The following is a 21,798-nucleotide window of genomic DNA, read 5'->3' as shown; positions in this document are numbered from 1 at the left end:
GCAGTGATACTACGGAGGGTGCTGTTGTTGTTTGCTACTCGGAACAATATATTGTTTGTTATTAAGCACAAAGCTACACAAGGGGTTATCTCTTTGCTGTCCACCACGTGTACCGAAACCCGGTTTCTTGCAGTAGACATTCCGCTGTGCCAATGGGAGAGGGGAATATTTTAGAGATAAAGACCTTTATTCGATGAAGATCAGACTCTAGTATATCACGAAATCATCAAACAGATAATTATATCTTATATATGGTTTGGTTTGGTTTGGTTTGAATTTCGCGAAAAGCTACTCGAGGGCTATCTGCTTTAGTCGTCCCTAATTTTGCAGTGTAAGACTAGAGGGAAGGCAGATAGTCATCACCACCCACCGCCAACTCTTTAACCAACGACTGGTGAGATTGACTGTAACTTTGTAACGCCCCACAGTTGAAAGGGCGAGCAAGTTTGGTACGACGGAGATTTGAACTCGTGACCCTCGGATTACGAGTCGAATGCCTCATCCACCTAGCCATGCCGGGGCCCACATTTAGTTTCTGAATAAACTTTAATTTTGTTTGATTTACTAAATATTCTCGACTTTATTTTCACTCAAACTTTTGCTTTGTTTGTTTGTTGAATTTCGTGATAGGTGTTAATCGTTCCACATTTTGAAAAGTTATAGATTAGAAGGAAAACAACATGTCAACACAACCCACGCTAACGCTTGGGCTATTTTTATTAGACCAATGATGAGATCTGACCATCGCTCTTATAATTCATCCACAGTCGCAAAGTGTTCAGTGCGTTTTTTTAGAGGGGAAGCGTAAAAGAAAGTGAAATCTCCAAAGTTCGGTGCATTACTATGTTTATCTAGTTTATTAGCTTAAGTAATTACAGTAATTATAATGTTTTACGTCACTGAACCTTTACTCTTTTAATCCTACGAATATCGTTGATCATCATTAATATATCGGTTGTATATAGCAAAGCTTTTGTTTATGTTTTTCACAACGTTCAGGTTCATTTAGCATCATCTGAAGGGATACAAGAGTTGAGTCTTACAGGAATTAATTTTAAAAAAAGAGTTGCATGAGAATCTGTAACAATAGCCAGCTATAAACACATGATTAAAAAACTTCAAACTTAATAAAGTAATTTATCATGTTACGTATTATAATTTATCTCGAACGAATCTCCGATTTGTTACGTTACGTGTTACTATTTCAAATAGTCGGAAATTTTAATTTGAATTCAGAAGTTAATTGAATGTTAATGTGAATCAAATTTATGATATCTCCCAACAAAATTGATTCTCGAACTTTCAACAATGTTCGAAAACACGTAAACCACATATTGTTGGTTCTTGCTCTCGACAATCTTCTACAAATGCAGAGAACAGGCGGGACTTGCGTAATACATATCCAATAACATATGTTACGTGCATCAAATTAAAACACAGGCAGGTATTAATATAAACGTATGACGGTAAATGCGTTACAATCAATGAACTGTCTAATTTAAGAATGCATGAATAAATATTTTAACCCTGGGTATAATATATGACTATATGTATGTATATATATATTAGTCATTTCCTTCTCTCTTGTGTATAGAACGAATTTCCATACTTGGGATCAGGCTTAAAAGGTTTATTTATTGTACCTATATCTGACAGTTCATTGCTGAATTACTTTCTTGTTGTAATTAGGTAACCAAATTCTTATAGATTACTATTGTTACAGATTGTAATGTGATTTATTTTTTAAATTAAATTATGTTAGTTTGGTGAAACATTTTGAATGAAATAAACCAAAGTTTTACTGTGTACAACCGATAAAACCTTGGATGAATCTAAAAAGATTGCTTCCGCTCACCTTATTTAACGCCAAATCACGTTACTATAAGTGGCTTCTCTCGAACCTAAGCAGTTGCAAGATATAATGTTTGACTTTTTGCTTTCTTTTGATTCGACTTTACTATAGTCCGGACTTTTATAAGGGTGATTTATTCCTTACCTTGGTCACTTTTCTCAAAAGCTTTTAGCTGGAGTTGTTTGACTCGTCCTAGCATGTTTTCTCTTTTTAACTCCAACATTCGACATTCTGACCGAATGTGATCTAAAATTAACTGAAGCTTCGTCACTGTAAGAAAAAACAAAATAATAAGAAATTCACATCGCTTCCTAACCACTAGAGAATAATTAAACAAAACTAACTACACTGATCGATTACCTCCCCCCGGTTCTTCAGGGTGATGTTACCTTACTTTTTAAGATCTGAATGATTCAATGTTTACAAACCAAAAAAGGGAAATCGTACCTAATATTGACAATAAAATATGTTTTGTTTACTCTTCTTATACTTGTTAACACTACGTGTTGTTAATATCAAAATGCACACACAAAAAAAAAAGACGACATAGTTAAATAATCATCAGGTTGCTCTCCATTTCTTGTTATCCCTGTTTGCAATGTCAGTTTCAGTTTAATATTACATTGTTGTAATGTTTGTTTTTGAATTTTGCGCAAAGCTACATGAGAGCTATCTGCGCTAACCGTCCCTAATTTAGCAGTGTAAAACTAGAGCTAGTCATCACCACCCACCGCTAACTCTTGGCTACTCTTTTACCAACGAATAATGAGATTGACCGTCACATTAAACGCCCCCACAGCTGAAAGGGCGAGCATGTTTGGCGCGACACCGATTCGAACCCGCGACCCTCAGATTACAAGTTCAACGTCTTAACCCATCTGGCCATGCCGGGGCTTGTTGTAATGGCTCAGCTCTTAAATATAAATAAATTCAATGTTCGTTTGGTATCACTATTTTTTGAAAAAAGATACCCACGTTTACAAAGTGCTTATTTTAAAAAAAGTGTAACAAAAATAGCAAAAACTTAAAGAATCTTACCTCAAATTACAAAATGTTTAAGACATAAACATATCTAGTTCAAGTTTTTAATTATTCCTGTGTATTTGCCAACATTAGGTCTGTCTTTATAAATGAAATAGTTGCCTATGGCAATATAGAAAATTTGATTATAATTATCCTTTTCAGTTCATCTTCGTGAAGTCATGTCCTAAAATAACCAGCTTGAACTGTTTATGTATTAGAATGTCTGCACATACAATTAAAACGTTTTTGTATAGTTGTTAGGGTAAAATGTTTTCGTTTTGTTTTACTTTTTCTATAGAAATGTAATTACTTCACCCACTATAAAAAGTAAACTAAATGCTGTTACCTTTTTAAGAAAATAAATAAAGAATTCCCGACAAATAAACCTATATTGTTTCGGCCTTTTTAACGTTTTAATCAGACTCTATTCAAGTTCTTTTCAGGGGTGTGTAAGTATTTTGATCCTATTCTAAACTCGATCATGTGAACAGCATATTGTTTAAACTTGAACTTACCCCTAGATGGTGTATCTTTGTCTTCGGCCAAATCAAGACTTGACATGGCATCTTTTCTAAGGTACTTATAGCATGACTTGGTGACCTCAGTTTTAACCTGTCGTAGTCGACCAGTCGCTAAGCTGTCACTGTCAGACCGAGATCGCCTGAGTTGAAAGTTCACAGGTCTTTTGGGATTTACGTCTTTAACTTGTTTTAATGAGCTATCTGTTGTTTTCTGACCGCCAGTTTCATAATTATTTTGTATATTAGTTTTATCGTCTTTTTGTCGCGTTTTGTTTGCAACTTCATATGGACTTTTGTACACGTCTCTGAACATTACATGATAGTTTCTCAAAAATTCTGGCTTATAACTATCATATATAATGGTCACTGCACTAGAGTTCCTCTGTTCACCTAGTACACTCTCTACAAGTCGCTTACTCGTTTCATCACAGTTACGGATAGTTCTACCATTTAAGTTCTCAGTTGTTAGGTCTGGTCTTCTGGCAGACACCTCAACGCCAGATTCTATGAGTGAATCACGGTGTGTATCAAACCCTATCGTTTCACTTAACACTGGGTTGGGTCGGTTCTCTCTTCCTTCACTAGATCCAGCTGTGAGATGTTGTGATGACTCATTACCTTTGTTTTTCGCTGTAAAATTACTCTCAGACTCGCTTTCATCGACTTCTTTACTCTCCTTTTCTTGAATGCTTGATATATCGTTGTTGGTAAAAATAGTTGTTATGTTTAAATCACTCCCAAAGTGATTACAGTTTTCTGCTACACTTTCTCCTGCTAGTGTGTCGTTTGGACTCTTTATGTTGAGATAACAGTTCTCCATTTTTCTATTTTCACTCATTGCATCCATATCTCTATTTTCTCGAGTTTGTTTCCATTTTTCATAGTTCTTACTGGATCTGTTAGAATTGGTGTCCATAAGACATTCTTTGTTTTCCATTGCTATATCTGTTTTTGTTGACATTTTAAAAGAAAACTTTTTGTAGGACATGTTGTGTGTAGCACCATCAGATTTGTCTTTAGAGGCATACTTTTGTTCTATCCTCTCATCTTTATTCTTTTGAATGTAATTTTGTAGGAACTCATTCCGTTTGATTTTCCTTCTAACATTGAAGTTGGTTTTAAGTTTTGTTTCATCTCTTTGGTTTTCTTTCTTGTTACTTACATCAGCGACACCCTGAGTTACTGCTTGTTTGTCCACTTGTTCAACAGTGTTGAACTTGTTCCTTACTTCTACAAAATTCTTGTTTTCTAGACCTTTCTCACTTTCACGAAAGAATTTTTGTTTGCTACGTTTACTTTGTATAACATCGTCAACCGTTTCACATTGTTCCATTCCTCCACCAGAGTTTTTACTTGTTATAATAGATGACTCTATTATATCTCTGGGATACTCTAGCTCTCTCGTACTTTGTTCTGTCGTGTTCATAGATATATCATCAGTAACTTCCCTACACAACCTATACTTTTCAGCACAATTAGTTGTTGAAATGTTACTTTGATTTGTTTGGTTGGAAATATGAATACCAGAAACTGATCTCTGCTTGCTTCGTACTCTTCTGACACTGTCCACCTCATGTTGTGTAATATAATTCCTTCTTACGTTTGCATCTGGTTTAAACATAGAACCATTTTGTTCATTTCTTTCTTTTTTACCTACATCTGTTGAAGACAAAACAGCTTCGTTTCTCATTATTACACTATATGAGGGCTCAGTATTCATTTTCACATTTTCATTGGTTACCAATAAAGGTGTGTCGTAACCGTTCTTCATCAGGGTGTCCCTTACACAGAGGGGAGTATGGTTAGAAGGTCTTCTGTTTCCTTCAGTGTAAGTAAGTTCGTAGTCCTTTTTTAAGTTTACCCCAGGAAAAATCTTAAAGGTTGAAACATTTGAAGCTACAGGTACGTTTCTTAAGATAAGAAAATTTTTGTTTTTGTCCCACACCAGCTGGTTAGTGGTGGTAAAATCTCTTTTCAATAGAAAAGGCCTTTTTTGGAAGCTACCAGTTTCAACAAGTTGTCTCCATATCTGTTGAAATCGTTTCCAGGTTTCTGTCTGTGTTTTATATTCACGAGATACAGTAAAAGTTGCCTTTTTCCTTGTGATATTTTCTCTGCTTATAGTGTCAGGTTGGTCCATGAATCTTTCATTATTTTTCGTAGAATCAACAATCGTTTCATAATTCGAACAATTAATTAGTTTCATTTTCCTATTATGTATTCCATTCTTTCTGCATTTCGTAGCCAAACGGTTAATTCGCCTATTAGTTGTGGTCAATATCTCCCGTTTTGTAAGCTCTGGAACTTTGAATCGATTAATTTTAGCATGTTTTATTTTTTCACTGACATTACCTGAACTGGAAAATGTTTTCACGTTCTGAACCAGTCTAGGTAGTTTTGATGCTTTAGTTAACTTGTTAACGTTCTCAACAAATCTACCTGTTCCAATACTACCAGCAGAGATAGGCCTATGTTGATCACAAATGTGTGTACTATGATTCGATGTAGGCCTATCTTGACATTTGTTTGAATAAAACGTAGTGCGTTTAGGGAAAACTTTACTTGGCCTAATGTTGTACCTGCCTTTTTCTTGGCCTGCACTACGAGACAAAGGTCGCTTCAGTTGACCTATGAAGACAGGAAGTCGAGAATTGGAACATGACTTGATTTTATTTACAGATATTCTAGACGTTTCTTTTCCTGTCAACTCTGCAACTTTACGTTTAGGTAATTTTGAAAAAATATCCGAAATTGGATATTCTTCACTTTTTTTGGATCCAACTTCACCGCAACAATATTTCCTTACATCAGTCCCCATAATTAGTTTGGTAGCTCCATTGTATATAGCACCTTTATGACAGTGTTTCTCTTTATTACGCCATGTAAATACTGAAATAGCCTCATTGGATACAGCTTCCTTATTACAGTATTTCTCTGCATCATTCTCCAAAACTGTAGTAGGCACAATCGACCTAGTTTCTACATCACAATGTATCTCTGTATTATTTCTTTGAATCTCTACATCAACCATATTTGATCTAGCCTCTTCATCAAAATACTCCTGTATATCATTTCCTAGATTCTCTGGAGTATCCTCATTCCAACTGTTTTCTTCATAACAATGTTCATCTATATCATCCTTTATAAATGGTGTAGTTCGACCAGTAACTTCTTGTGTGCTTATAAATAGCTTTCCATCTTCAAATTTCTTCACAAAATAATCTACTTGCTGTTGTTTTTCTCTAAAAGAATTGATATACAAAAATGATAAAATATATCACTGAGAAAAAATCTCTATCACGTTTAATTACTTTAAATAAACAATGTAAATCTATACCATAATTCAAAGAAGCCCTGAGGAACGATTATCCACACTTCCTTTTATATCTACTCCAAGGAAGAACCATACCAAAATATACCCTTTTAAAACACCTACCTGTGATATATCAGTACGTGTGCCAAGTTTGGTACCGCTAGCTTGTTAGTGGGAACCATACAGACAAAACTAAAATACAGCGTAAATAAATATACGAGAGCTACTATGAGGAAGGTTTGTGCCTGAAAAATAAATTATTGAAACACCCACCCAAAGTACTTGCCTACATGCACCTTGTTTAGTCCCGCTAACCTGTGAATGTGGGTATGAACTCAGTTTCAAACATGATTCCGGGATCTTAGGGACCTGAATCAAAACCTGATTCATATTCTTACAACTCATCACGTCTGAATAAGCTTCAAGACACATTTTAGTCCTTTAGTAGATGGACTACGCCATATAAATTAGAATCCTCCTGGATCAAGCTGGATTCACCTGCCAAGTTTGGTCCTTCTTGCTTCCAAAGAATAAAAGGAAGGATTTTAAGGATAAAGAAACATGCAAGCAAATTAATAGAGAATGAACACAGTTTTACGTCAGTGAAATAAGTGATTAACGAACAAAACAAATGCATTTTTCTTTTTCATAAAGGTAAATATGATTTTTTGAACATTTAAAGGATTAAAACAAAACCTAAATGCAACAGTTTGATGTGTTTACCAACCTACTTATAAAAAGATTTGCAGTCGATAAACATGTCAGATAATTCGCTTGCTACATGTGCACATAAACAACTATTTCACATGTTACGGATTTACTATCAGAAATCCATTTTAATATCAATGTTTGTTTAAATTAAATTTATATTTAGAAATGTACATAACTTATACTGTTAAATCTCTATTGCAAAATTCCAGTCTATTCACTAAAATTGTAGAAGATTCTCAAGTGTAAGAATCAACAATATATGCGTGCACATAAACACTAGTTTATTTTGAAGGAATATTGAAATTAATATTTAAGCTTATCGCAGACATTACATAGGAATTAATACATTGAGAAAGAGAGATGTAGTTCAATAACGAAGCTAATACATAAGAATGACAGAGATAATAAACAAATTTCTGTAATTCAGGATTTATCTAATAACACTCATGTTTTGTTACGAGCTTCTTTTTAGCTAAATAAATATGTATGGGTAATTGCATTGGTTTATGAATTGGACCCTTATTTGATGGTAAATCTTTGTGAAAGAAAAGAACAAAAAAATAACAAGTCTTTTCCTGTAAAATTCAGTATGAAATGACTGGTTTTGTTTGAATTTTGTGTAAAGCTTCAGGAAGGCTATCTGCGCTAGTCGTCCCTTAAACTTATCTTCAATATATACATATATAATAACTTGTTTCATTAAATACAGATTGATAAAGAAAACCTAATAATAATGCAGTTATTAACTAACAACCTATTCAGGTTTATTTCTTAAAATTAATACTTGTAAATAAATTATTTATTTATTTTTAAAGCTCAGAAATCGCCTACAATTATTTAATCCTTTATTTCTGTTGTAAGTTAAGTTCTGATCTATTATTATGCTAATCATATTTTCATATCTGACTTTGTATTTAAAATTATGTGATTGAGTACTTTAAATAAATGTAAAATGTATTGTTTTGAATTTGACCAATAAACGAAGATATGAGAAAATAGCAAAGTTTATTTTACGTACCAATAAGACTATTTCAAATTATGGGTAAAACATATGGTTATAAGACATTGGAACTAAAGAATGGTTCGGTTGTTTTTTAATATAGCGATAATAACGTTACCCGTTTTCTGCTTCCATGAAACTTAAAGTCAAATCTGCTGGACCCTTTATTGACCCACTGATTTGTTGACTTTCGCTTCCAGATTCGTATAAACAGTTGGATATTTTTGACCGCCTACTGAAACCTTGAAATACAGCTCCACGTTCTTTCTTTCTGATCTCCGCTGATTCAGACCTTCTTCTGGAAATAGTTTCGTCCTTCATTACTCCATTTTTGCCTCCTGATGACGTAAAATTGTGTGTTAAAGGAGAAGGAAGTCCACTGCTGAGGTTGTAAGGGCTGGTTGGTGAAGCTATTGAATATGACACTGTTATTTAGTCACGTAACTGTATATCGGATATGTATACTTTGTTCATTTTGGAAGGTGTCTGTAGCGTCATAGTAAAATTATCGTATAAACACTAAACTACATTCCCGTCATCTATACATATCAAAATCTGCTGTAAACAAACCCCTTGTGTTTAGTTTTATTAAGCAAAAGTTTCACACTATTTGCAAGATGAAAGAAACCTGATTTTTAGCGACTTATCACTGAGCTACTGATGGTGGTGATGCGAGGAATGAGGTATCCTCTTGTAAGAAATACGTCGACATAATATGCTGTTATAAAAAAACTACGGAATCGCAAAAAATTGGTTTATTTGATTTGTTCTAAATTTCGCGCAAAGCTATTCGAGGGCTATCTGCGCTAGCCGTTTCTAATTTAGCAGTGTAACACTAGAGGGAAGACAGCTAGTCATCACCACCCACCGCCAACTCTTGGGCTACTCTTTTACCAACGAATAGTAGGATTGATTGTCCCCACGGTTGAAAGGGAAAGCATGTTTAGTGTGACGGGGATTCGAGCCCGCGACCCTTGGATTACGAGTCCAGTGCCTTAACCATGGCCATGCCGGGCCTGAAAAATGTGAAACATTGAACAAGGTTTTAATCTTATTAAAATATACGAAATATTGTCTTACTAAAGGTGTCAAACATTGGTCAAATCTTGGTCGTATTAAAACCTGATAAACATTGCCAAAGCTATGTTTTCCTAAAGATGCTATACATTGTTCAAAGCTTGTTCATCATAAAGACATGATTTTTTGGCCAAATCTTTGTCTTCCTAAAAATGTGATTAATTGGTTAAAGCTTTATCCACCTATAACTGTGAATTATTGGCCAAATTTTTGTTTTGTTACAGATGACAAACACATACCAAAAATGTGTCTTCCTACGGATGCGATACACTGTTCAAAACTATGTGATTTACTTGCCAAATCTTCGTCGTACTGAAGAAGTAATCATGTATCTAAAGTGGAATACTTTACATAAAATAAAATTTCTATCATTTAATTAAAATTCTACAATAATATACTTTAATCAATGATTATTTGTACTTCATGTTAATTAATAAAAACAGTAGCCACATCACCTAATCAGATTTGTGATTAGATATTCTGTCGAGGAAATGACAAGAGAGATCGTGGCAACTCCTTACTTCTAGATTTAGATGTACACACTTGACAACATATTTCTATAGTCGTCTACTACCCTTGAAAACCACTATTAACAAAAGTGCTTTTAAAACACAAATTATACCAAACAAACAAGTGTTTCAAATATCTTATTACAATTAATAATGCTTTGCTTTCAAAGAGTCTTTTTTTTTCTTAAAAGAACAAATAGGACACAAATCTAGAAATAAAAGAAGCTACCAGAAAAGAGATGCCTCGTTATACTACACATCGTAACTGCTTTAATAAATTTCGTTTCATTTTACTTGTGTGGGCAATACTATAGCTTGTGATTCTTCTTAAAATACCTAACTAATTGTTTCTTCAGATAACACAATTCACAGCTACTGAAGCCTTTTTTGTATGTTAATGGCGTAATCAAAAGTATTAAAAACTTACTACTTCCATCTTGTGACCTTTGACCTTGAATGTCTATTAGTTCATCTACACCACTGTCCTCTTCCTGTAACCATGGTGAATTTCTTGTATTCTGACATTCTTTTATATAAATCTCAGGATCAGATGCCTAAAACAAAGGTAATAGTTAATTCGTGGATATCAGATTGGGAGGGAAATCAACAAAACTATATGTTATTAGTTTCCGATTTTGAAAAATAGCAAAATGAAACAAAATGACGTTCAGTCTTCACCGTAGTTTGGATTTCATAATTAGGATTTGACGATATTAACAAAACATAATGTGATTTTGAAGAAAAATTATGAAACTACTCTTCATAAAGATGTGATATATTTGGTGAAAGTTTTTGTCTAACTGCAGATATAAAAGTTTTGTCTTAGTAACTATATAAAACATTACCCAAATGTCTTACTGGATACGGTAAACACTGATAAATATGTCTTACTAAAAGGGTGATATATTGACTAAAGCCTTATTTTATTAAATATGTGATATATTCATAAAAGCTTTGTAGTCTTAAAGATGTCAAGCATTGACCAAATCTTTATCTTATAAATATATATGAAATATTGTCATACTAAACGTGTCAAAAATTGGTCAAACCTTGGTCTTATTTATAACATGATAAACATTACCAAAGCTATGTCTTCCTAAAGATCATATACATTGTTCAAAGCTTGTTCATCATAAATACGTGATTTATTGGTCATAGCTATATCTACGGAAAATTGTTATTTGATGACCAAATTTTTGTTTTATTAAAGACGTAAAGCATAGACCAAATCTTTGACTTGTCACATATGATGAACAATTACATAGCTTTTGTCTTACTAAAGACGTGTCTTCCTCAAAATATCAAGTATTGACCAAGTCTTTGTGTCATTAATAAAATACGCCCTGCTCTAGTGCGTGTTGGACAAAATATTGGATAATTTATACAAATAAAACTTTAAAATGTTGTTACTAATATATGTTTAAATTATTTTAAACTGAAATCACTATAATTGCAGTTGCTATTCAATAACTCCAGAAAATAATCAGTAATTCAGTCTTTAAAAAGACTGATATATACTGCTTTCGTTTTAAGCTAATTGGATCTGTAGGACGTCAATGGTATTTAGAATAATGCATTTATACAAAAGCTTGTAATGTTCTATCATAATCTAACTTTTATACCGTTAATATTTTCACACTTCGCTCACTAGAATACTATTTCACATTAATGTTATTATCGATTTTCTCATCTTTTGGGATTAAAATGCCATTTGTGTGCACGCGACTTATGGCAGAATACACCACACACACAAAAAAGATCGTGATAACACCATATCACTTTCATTTCTCTGTCACGTTATTAAATCCGTAAAAAATCAAAAGACAGCACTTTTCGTCTGAAATTTAATTAAATATTTTGAATTTTTAAGTTGTTGTGGTAAAAAATTGACAACATATAAATAAATATGCTTACAAACGGTGGTAAGTAGCTTTTCACCTTCAGTTCATTTTCTTGGTGTTTTTTAACCTGTAGAGCAAAGAAATAACTCTTAAGTTCAACTGCTGTGATTAATTGACCTAAACTAACAAAATAATTAGACAACTAACAACTCAATCCTTCCCTTGTTGGAACGATAAAGTTTCTTTAAAGAGAAACTAACTGCAAACGAATTGTTAATGTTAGGTTTTGATTCACTCAGTATTAAGTAACAATTAACTACACAATAACATTTGTATGACCACGTAGAAGGTTTTAAGCATTTGGTTTCTTTTTCTCGCGTTCTATTAAATACATTGTGGTAACAGTTAGAGTAGGGCAGTAAAAAAAAAACAAACACAACAGCAATCTAAAGTTTGCTCCTTCCTAAACTATCTTATAGAGACAATTAGTGTATGACAGAAGAAGAACCAAAGTCCCTAATTTTACGCATTACTAAAATAACTTACTGATGATTAGAATATCGCAGTACAAATATAACAAAAAACATCAACCCTAATTTTATACCTTATTAAAAAAATTTAGCAGCGATTAGAGTATAACAGTAAAAAAAATCAGCAACCCTAATTTTGCGCTTTTCAAAACTAACTTTCAGCAAAAAGTAGTTTATTATATCCAGAAAGCAAACAACTGTAATTTCTGTTTCTCTCCTGTAACTTGCACTAACAGTAGAGTACAGCAGTTACGATAAGGAAAACTAAGAATAATAATTTTACCATTCCCTAGCGATAAGTCTACGGATTTACAACGCTAAAATCAGGGGTTTGATTCTCCTCGGTGGACATAGCAGATAGCCAAATGTCGCCTTGCTATAAGAAAAACATACACATATCATTTCCTAGTCCACCGCTAGTACAGCGATAAGTCTACGGATTTACAACGCTAAAATCAGGGATTCGCTTCCTCTTCGGTGGACTTAGCAAATAGTGCAACGTGGTTTTACTAAAAGAAACACACACATCATTCCCTAAGATAGCAATGAATGGAGAATATCTAAAAATACCAGAATTTCAAAATTAATAATATAATTCAAACTATAATCCTAGAAAAACTTTAATAGTTATACATTTCTTCAGAAAGAAATCTACAGTTATTAAAAATATTAATATATTCATATTTAAGTTGTTTTTGTTTGGAATTAAGCACAAAACTACACAATGGGCTACATGTGCTCTGCCCATCACAGATATAAAAACTCGACTTTTAGCGTTGTGAGTCCGCAAACTGTAATATGGAGAGAGCTATTTTTAAGTAGCTTCCAGAAATTAATTTCATAAAGTTGTTTTAAGAAAATAAGTGTCTAATTTTATATTTTGAAAACGAAAAACTGAAGTTACAAATATTAAAAACAATTAACTCTGTCAGAAACAGATAGCACAATTATTTCTATACTGATTTTTAACTGGAAACGGTGTTGTTTAGGTTTATCTACGCCTGTCTGTGCAATATTGTTTCTAGCTCACCTGAGTAAAATTCCTGCCGACACGACGGAGAAATATGAAATGTCTGGGGAGAGTCTCCCCGTCCAGTTGATTTGGAAACACCTTCCTCAAGTCTGACAGGGTCAAAGTTGGAGACACTCTTAAACAATACAGGTATTCATTTAATAGAATGTTGTTATTTTTTTTTTACGTATTAGTTGATATATTATACACTTATTAAATTACAAACAAATTTGAAAGAAGAGGAAATAGTTCCAGTAATAAAGGGTATTCTGTTTCTTTGAAAACTTCCAAGAATATAACCACCTTAAAGGGTACATAAACCCCTTCTTGTCATTATCAAACTATTATCAACCTCAATCATTTCCTTCTATATACTGCGCTATTACCGAGAATACTCGTAAACAACCCAAGTCATTAACAACAGTATTAAGTTCAATTATTTGACTGTATATATTCCACCACATCCCTTATTAAATAACTACCAGTAATGTCTCAGTGGATGTAAAAAAGTCCACACAGCTTTCTGACATTACACAAGAAACAGTGAATGTAAAAACATCCACACAGCTTTCTGACATTACAGAAGAAACAGTGAATGTAAAAACATCCATATAGCTTTCTGATATTACACAAGAAACAGTGAATGTAAAAACATCCATACAGCTTTCTGACATTACACAAGAAACAGTGAATATAAAAACGTCCATACAGCTTTCTGACATTACACAAGAAACAGTGAATGTAAAAACATCCACACAGCTTTCTGACATTACAGAAGAAACAGTGAATGTAAAAACATCCATATAGCTTTCTGATATTACACAAGAAACAGTGAATGTAAAAACATCCACACAGCTTTCTGACATTACAGAAGAAACAGTGAATGTAAAAACGTCCATATAGCTTTCTGATATTACACAAGAAACAGTGAATGTAAAAACATCCACACAGCTTTCTGACATTACAGAAGAAACAGTGAATGTAAAAACATCCATACAGCTTTCTGACATTACACAAGAAACAGTGAATGTAAAAACGTCCATACAGCTTTCTGACATTACACAAGAAACAATGAATATAAAAACGTCCATACAGCTTTCTGACATTACACAAGAAACAGTGAATGTAAAAACGTCCGTACAACTATCTTACATGACACTTCCTTCTGCTTTTCAGTTTTTTATATTACACTAAATCTGAAGTATTTCACATTTTACTGCTTTTGGAACCACTAACCGCATCGCAGATTGGTTTATAATGATGATACTCGTAACTGATTAAACAAATATCAGATATTGTGCTAGTCATATTAAATGTGTCATTTTGTGGTAGTCTTACTTGACTTTCAAAAAAGGTAGAACCCAAACTACCCTGGCTTGGTATTTTATTTGAACCTATACTTAGTAACGGGTCCCCCACTCGTACAGCAGTAAGTCTTCGGATTTACAACGCTAAAATCAGGAGCTCGATTCCCGTCGATGGACTTAGTAGATAGCCCGATGTGGCTTTACTGTAAAGAAATACGCACACACAAACTTAATGGATTTTGCCATCGTATATATGAATAACAGACATGTCACAGCGTGACACATGATCCACAAGGTGCTGTAAGATGTCCTGAGGGAGCATAACCTATTCATTCATTAATACTATATGTAATTCATTGAATAAGGGAGGTGGGATATTCTGATAGAGAATGTATCTTTCAAGCTCTTCCTACATCCTACATTGAGATCCGTGGATTTTGGTGATCATGGAGTCACTCGAACATCCATACAGCTTTCTGACATTACAGACGAAACAGTGAATGTAAAAACATCCATACAGCTTTCTGGCGTTACACAAGAAACAGTGAATGTAAAAATATCCACATAGCTTTCTGACATTACACAAGAAACTATTACCGAGAATACTCGTAAACAACCCAAGTCACTAACAACAGTATGAAGTTCAATTATTTGACTGTATAATTCCACCACATCCCTTATTAAATAACTACCAAACAGTGAAGAGAGTGGGAATTGTCATGTTCCTCAAAATGCTAAAACACAATTTAGTCAATTAGGAGAGTGGGAATTGTCATGTTCCTCAAAATGCTAAAACACAATTTAGTCAATTAGAAGAGTGGGAATTGTCATGTTCCTCAAAATGCTAAAACACAATTTAGTCAATTAGGAGAGGGGGAATTGTCATGTTCCTCAAAATGCTAAAACACAATTTAGTCAATTAAGAGAGGGGAATTGTCATGTTCCTCAAAATGCTAAAACACAATTTAGTCAATTAGGAGAGTGGGAATTGTCATGTTCCTCAAAATGCTAAAACACTATTTAGTCAATTAACAGAGGGGAATTGTCATGTTCCTCAAAATGCTAAAACACAATTTAGTCAATTAGGAGAGGGGGAATTGTCATGTTCCTCAAAATGCTAAAACATAATTTAGTCAATTAGGAGAGTGGGAATTGTCATGTTCCTCAAAATGCTAAAACACAGTTCAGTCAGTAAAGAGAGTGGGAACATTGCCACGTTGGAAGTAACTACTTTATCACGTTCATGTGAAGTATCACTGGATACAGTCGATAATAAGTTATGTTACAGTGAACTGCGACAATCAGTCTCCTTTCTAAAGAAACCACGTGTATACCAGAAAAATATCATGACTCTAGCAGCAAAGACCTGGTCAACTGAGATCACCAAAGTGGGATTGATAGTTTTCTTCCAATTTGTCTTCTTCCTGTGTACCAAAATGAGTAAAGTGTAACTTGTCAAAACATAATTTAAGGTATTTTTTTCCTTGTTGGTGACTGAATTAGTAGTTTATGCAATGATATCCTATTATGGATCATTGTAATTTTCTTCGAAAGAGATGGCTGGAGACTGCTGTGGACTGTTTTGCATCAAATATCTTTTTCATTTGACCCATTGTTTAAAAACGATCTGACTTTATCATCCTGTCTCTCTTCTTCTCTGTTCCTTCCATCATTATATGTTTTCCCACAACTACCCCACCAGAACAGAAATTTTATTCACCTTTTCCCATTGTTTATAAACTTTAATGATTACTGGTTTGAACAGCCTACCAATAAAATTCTCTTGACAACTGCTGTACCAGATAAACATTCGCCCACTATCATGACTTATAATTCTACAATACATTTTCTTTTTCCTTTCTATGCTTGACTGAATACAAATGTGCTTCACCCAACATCTAATTTCTATTTACAGCTAAGTTCAGGCTGAAATGCAAAAGGTTTCATAAATCCTATCAAAGTGGCCACCCAGTATATGTATTTACACCCAGTTTCTATATTTAAAGTTCCTGACTGGTCATTTGTAGTACCGTTCTAGTGTACAATGTGCACTACTTATATGATTTTCTTTTACTGTTATTACTATCAATTCCACTTCTGCACAGTGTCCGAGATCTAATAATCAATAAACAGGCATTACTTTATCCACTCAAAACACATATACATCTTACTTAATGCAAACAGTAGTAAAGAAATGTTGGAGAACTTAGCAAAAGCCATGATTATACAACACAAATTCTAGAAGTCTGTAGCTTTCTAATTTGATCAGAAACTAGGGTTGATCTTTGGCAAGGTCAGTGGACACTTCATCCATAGCTTATTAATGATAAAGAAGTTCCACTTATATACAAAACGACATCCATGCTTCCCTTAGTTCTATTTCAGACCTGCTTAAGACCAAATTTTCAGCAGTGGCGTGAAAAATGCAACCAAAGACTATAATTTAATCCAAATAGATGAGATATCTCTCCTATTATAGATCTCTATATACATTATTCAGAAGCCTCTCAAATGTAGCAAGAATATTATACAGACTAAATGGCATATAGTGAAATTCATAATCCTTCCCAAGTACTGAAAGCAATCTTAGCTGTAATATCATTTGCTGTGAAGGAGAGTGTAGATCAAACGGTTGTCTTTCAACACATTCAAACATTTGTTTGAGAATAATAAAAGAAAGTTTTTGATACTTGTACTACATTCGCCCATCTAAAATCTATAAAAAGCTTTGGCTGTTCCTACTTCTCCCTGAAAAACTTCACTAAAAATGTCCAACTATTATCTAAAAATTGTATTATCTCATTTTTCAATATCACTCACATCGATGGAAAAATTCCCAATGCTCCAAGAAAGTCTGTAGGCAACTTATTGTATTAGGGGTATGTCACATGTAAAATCAATGTGAAAATGTTCGATTGTTGTCCAGATCATTTGGTTTTCTAGTCCTACGAACACATCATCAAACCTAACAAGCATTGCACTGATTTTGTATTCGTATTGAGTTGAGATATTTCACTTGCTTTGAAAGTAATATGTTTATTCTCGAAATGCTTCAGTAACTGCAACAATATCGACTAGGTTTTGGTACTTCTACCTCTGTTATAATGTCAATGACCCTCTAAAGAGCCGAATGCCCATAGTTACAGATTAGCTGTGGAATAATACCTGCACGTGGACAGATAACTCTTTAAGGTAGGTATTTCATGAGTATAGTTGCCCCACAGCGGATTACTGTACACTATGGAACACCATCTTCACATTCAAAACTGCTGCTACCTTATCCTTACGTAAGTGCACATATGCAATCCACAGTTCTTTAATTTTGCTACAGAAGTGCAATCAACGTGTTATACAAGAAAACGGACCGATAATTCCAGAGTAGACCCATTAAGTCATCAATGCTTCAAATCAGATAAAAGATAATTACCTCCATTTTGTAAAATGATGTTTCCAAGGTAAAAATGGAGATACATGGCTCCATGTATACGTTTTTGCCTTTTATAAAAGAAAAGTTGTTCCTAGCTGGTTGAAGTCTTCGCTTTACATACAGTATTTAATGCATGGCAAGATCGTGTAATATTTGATTGCTGCAGTAACTATTAAAATCTCAACCTCGTATACACGCATAATTATTATCACATACAACATTATGCCCCATCTATGGTTCTCCAAACCATCATAAAATCTAATGAGTGAATTCGCCCTGTTGGTTTAAACCAGCTGAGTTAGTTGCAACTATAGCTGATGTAAGCATTTCTACACATTTTATAGAATAGTATAAACGGTACTTCAGTTTGAAGTCCTGTCTGCTAACATATGAAAATGGAAATTTTATAAGATTAGGGAGAAAGTAAACTATAAATGAAGCACTGCTTCTTTTCACTACATAGTTTTTTTTTTCCATTTCTGGCTACGTTTTTGGTGCAACTGTTACAATTCGTCGTAGAAATCCCTGTTGTTCCAAAGGGAACAGCAGTGGCTGTACCATGATGCTATGCAGCAGCACTTAATATAGAATAACATTGTAGCTGACAGTTGGCTTTTTGTTATACCCTGGAAGATGCCCTACAGTTGTAGCTGCAACTGTAGTTGCCACTACCACTGGTTCCTTCCCTTGTTTCAGCATGCATTTCCTTATTGCCAATTAAAATAACGTCATTACTGAAACTGCCTGCATGACTAAAAAAGTGTATTCCAATTCCTAGAAAAAATACACTGGACTATCCACGCTCCGATAGTTGCCAATTCATAACTTGTGTTCATCAGTTTTATTATCATTGTTATTAGTCTAAACAAATAATCTAAACTTGATTACTGATTAGTTACTGTCCAGTTTATAACCTACTTTGAACTGCTAATGTGCTGCCGTTTTCAGGGACCGTGTGTGTGATGGTGACGACCAGAATTTGAACCAGAGTCTTCTCAATAAAAATGCTTGGGTCCCTCCCATTGGTTTGTTTTTATTAGTTATTGATGAAAGCCTAAGGGCTACTTGTGCTTCTCCATTAGAAGTTAAATCAACTGAGTTATTTGAATGCCTTCAAAGAATTGTTTTGCATTTTTCTTTTGTGTGGTTTCGTATCCCATTATTTTCATAGTATTTTATTTTTGGCCCCCTTCTCTAGGATGATAGGATACTGAAAATGGACCGACATTACATTCTTGTCTGTTTATAACGCTTCTGTATTTTGACTTTGTTATTTTGTATTAAAGTTGCCGTTTAATGTTATATTATGAATGTCTTTTGTTCTCCACTGGATCATCTTTATAAGATATCATGGACATTTTTGGAGAGACATTTAATATAAGGGAATACGACTATACATCTGATTCCCCTACTTTCTTATTCGAAATTACAAATCTTCATTCTGGAAATTTGGCTCAGCTTATAGCAGAGATAACAACATAATGCTAGATTGACAATCCCTGATTTTAGCGTTGTAAATCCGAAGACTTACCGCTGTTCCAGCGGGGAACCGTATTTACTGTAGTTTCAAAAGTGTCGTAAGTAAAAATTGATTTTTTTTTTTTACAATATCACAAATAACAGCGTGGTTGTAATACTAACTGATATACCTTTCGATATAGGATATTGAAATAGGATATTGACAGTTAAAAACATAAACATAACTCTAGAAATTGCTCCTTCATTTGTTAATGTTTATAATCGTTGAGAATCGTAAATCACGTATACTTATTTGTTTTAACAATAACATCAACTGACAATTTTACTATAAGACACTGTGATACTTATATTTTGTGTAAGTCACTTATACCCAGAACGACATGCAATATTGAGTTATATCAGTAATCACCCTTCAATCTATCTCTCTTTTTTTTCTCTGTTAAGGATGTACCTGATAAATCCGGAGGATGTAGCATAGTGAACAACTTTTCCCTTAGCAAGTTTCTGTCGTTCTATCCAGCGGTCACAGGGAACTTGATAGATATGTAATTCCACTAACTAAAAAACGATAAAATACGCAAATGTTGAAATTTCTAGAAACTCGCATGATTACTATATAAAACAAACGCGCCGGAAGAGGAATATTGTTGACCAGTTACATTCAGAGTGCTGTAGGCCTAGAAAGCAACAACTGTGATTAATGCCTAGTAATCGAGAAACTACAGAATTAAACAACACATCTATTCAGAATTTACAAATGTAATTTATTCATGGAAAATATCACACCTTTCAAAACTATTCATTACACTTTTACAGCTTCAACTTTGAGGTACTTAGTGCACTAAGAAGGTTAATTTTGGTCTCATATTAAGAAAGTCACTTTTCGTTTATATGGGGGCTTTGACGAAGATTTTAAACAATATAGAATAAATTGCAACGTTACATTCGCCTAGAGCATGCTCAAGTATTCTTGACTTGGTGAGTGTTCTTTCACACGTGTCAGTAGTTTTTTCGTTGGAGACAATACAGCCTTTCTGACAATGAAGACAAATAAATTTAAAAACTACAAAAGTTGGTTGTAAAAACGAAACTTAATCCTCATTTTTTCCTTTAAAATTAAGGCGATAATTAGATTTGAACAAAAACTCAGACACATACTCAACCAATGACACCTTTCAACTGACTCTTAGTAACAACTGACATTGGTTTATTTAAAGCAAAGAATTAACCAAAGAAAACTTTGGTACATCAGTTATAAATGGCATGTTAACAGTTCACTTATTTAAATAACTACGAAGTATTCGAACACTAATGTAAGGTACTTAACTCGCATTCCACGGGTTTCGGGTTCGAATCCCCCTCACACCAAACATGTTTGCCCTTTCAGCCGTGGGAGCGTTATAAGGTGACGGTCAATCATTGGTAAAACAGTAGCCATGGAGTTGGGTGGTGATGACTAGCTGCCTTCCCTCTAGTCTTACACTGATAAATCAGGGACGACTAGCGCAGATAGCTCTCGTGTACCTTTGCGCGAAATTCAAACAATTACTTAACTTGGAAGATAATTTTTCAACGACGCATCTATTCAGAATATACAAATATAATTTATTCATGGAAAATTTCTGGTGTGATCTCACCTTACCTATGTTTAATAATGTCTGAAATTGACTTATTTTTAGAAAATATGAAGTTTACAACCAGTTAAGCCGTCAGCCACATAACCTACTATCTAATGATGTTTGTCAACTGCAGATGGTTGAGTATGTTACATTAAAATGATTTCAGAGCCTCACCACGTCTTTACAGTCTATGTTGCCAGGACAGTGTCACACTCTACCTACAAACCATGCATCAGGTACATCTTCACAATAGTCCTAGAGCTTAGGACTTGAAAAACCTTTGACTGGTCCTAAGCACAATATTTCTCTACAAATTTTCCATAATCCGTCGAGTTTACGGGGAAGATAATTTATCAAAACCCTCAACAGTCTTATCGCACGGAAATCCCGTAAGTGACTTGATTGGTATGTCTTTGTATGAAATAGCGTGGACATGTATTTCTTTCTTCAGTTGCTTGAGATAAGCAACAATTGAATTGAAAGTATGCCTTATCTTGGTAAACCCATACCATGTTGACCTCATTTCCAGACAGATCCTTCTTGATTATGTTGTATAATACTACCTTGGACATATGGA

At 33.9% G+C, this 21,798-nt stretch overlaps 1 protein-coding gene across 1 annotated transcript in view; it reads right to left on the bottom strand.

Moving 5' to 3' along the window:
• Nucleotides 1–21,798, bottom strand: part of LOC143239478 (uncharacterized) — a 43,333-nt gene that overhangs the window by 8,317 nt on the left and 13,218 nt on the right. The window contains exons 2-8 of the mRNA XM_076480565.1: nucleotides 20,054–20,160; nucleotides 13,408–13,525; nucleotides 11,921–11,974; nucleotides 10,434–10,560; nucleotides 8,539–8,830; nucleotides 3,391–6,638; nucleotides 1,997–2,122 (exon numbers count right to left, since the gene is read on the bottom strand). Of these exons, the coding sequence (XP_076336680.1) occupies nucleotides 1,997–2,122; nucleotides 3,391–6,638; nucleotides 8,539–8,830; nucleotides 10,434–10,560; nucleotides 11,921–11,974; nucleotides 13,408–13,525; nucleotides 20,054–20,160 (4,072 nt within the window). The remainder of the gene's footprint in view (nucleotides 1–1,996; nucleotides 2,123–3,390; nucleotides 6,639–8,538; nucleotides 8,831–10,433; nucleotides 10,561–11,920; nucleotides 11,975–13,407; nucleotides 13,526–20,053; nucleotides 20,161–21,798) is intronic.

This window comes from Tachypleus tridentatus, chromosome 13 (assembly GCF_004210375.1).
Source record: "Tachypleus tridentatus isolate NWPU-2018 chromosome 13, ASM421037v1, whole genome shotgun sequence".
Taxonomy (NCBI): domain Eukaryota; kingdom Metazoa; phylum Arthropoda; class Merostomata; order Xiphosura; family Limulidae; genus Tachypleus; species Tachypleus tridentatus.
Note: the sequence above shows the minus strand (reverse complement) of the source record. Positions and strands in the feature narration are given on the sequence as shown.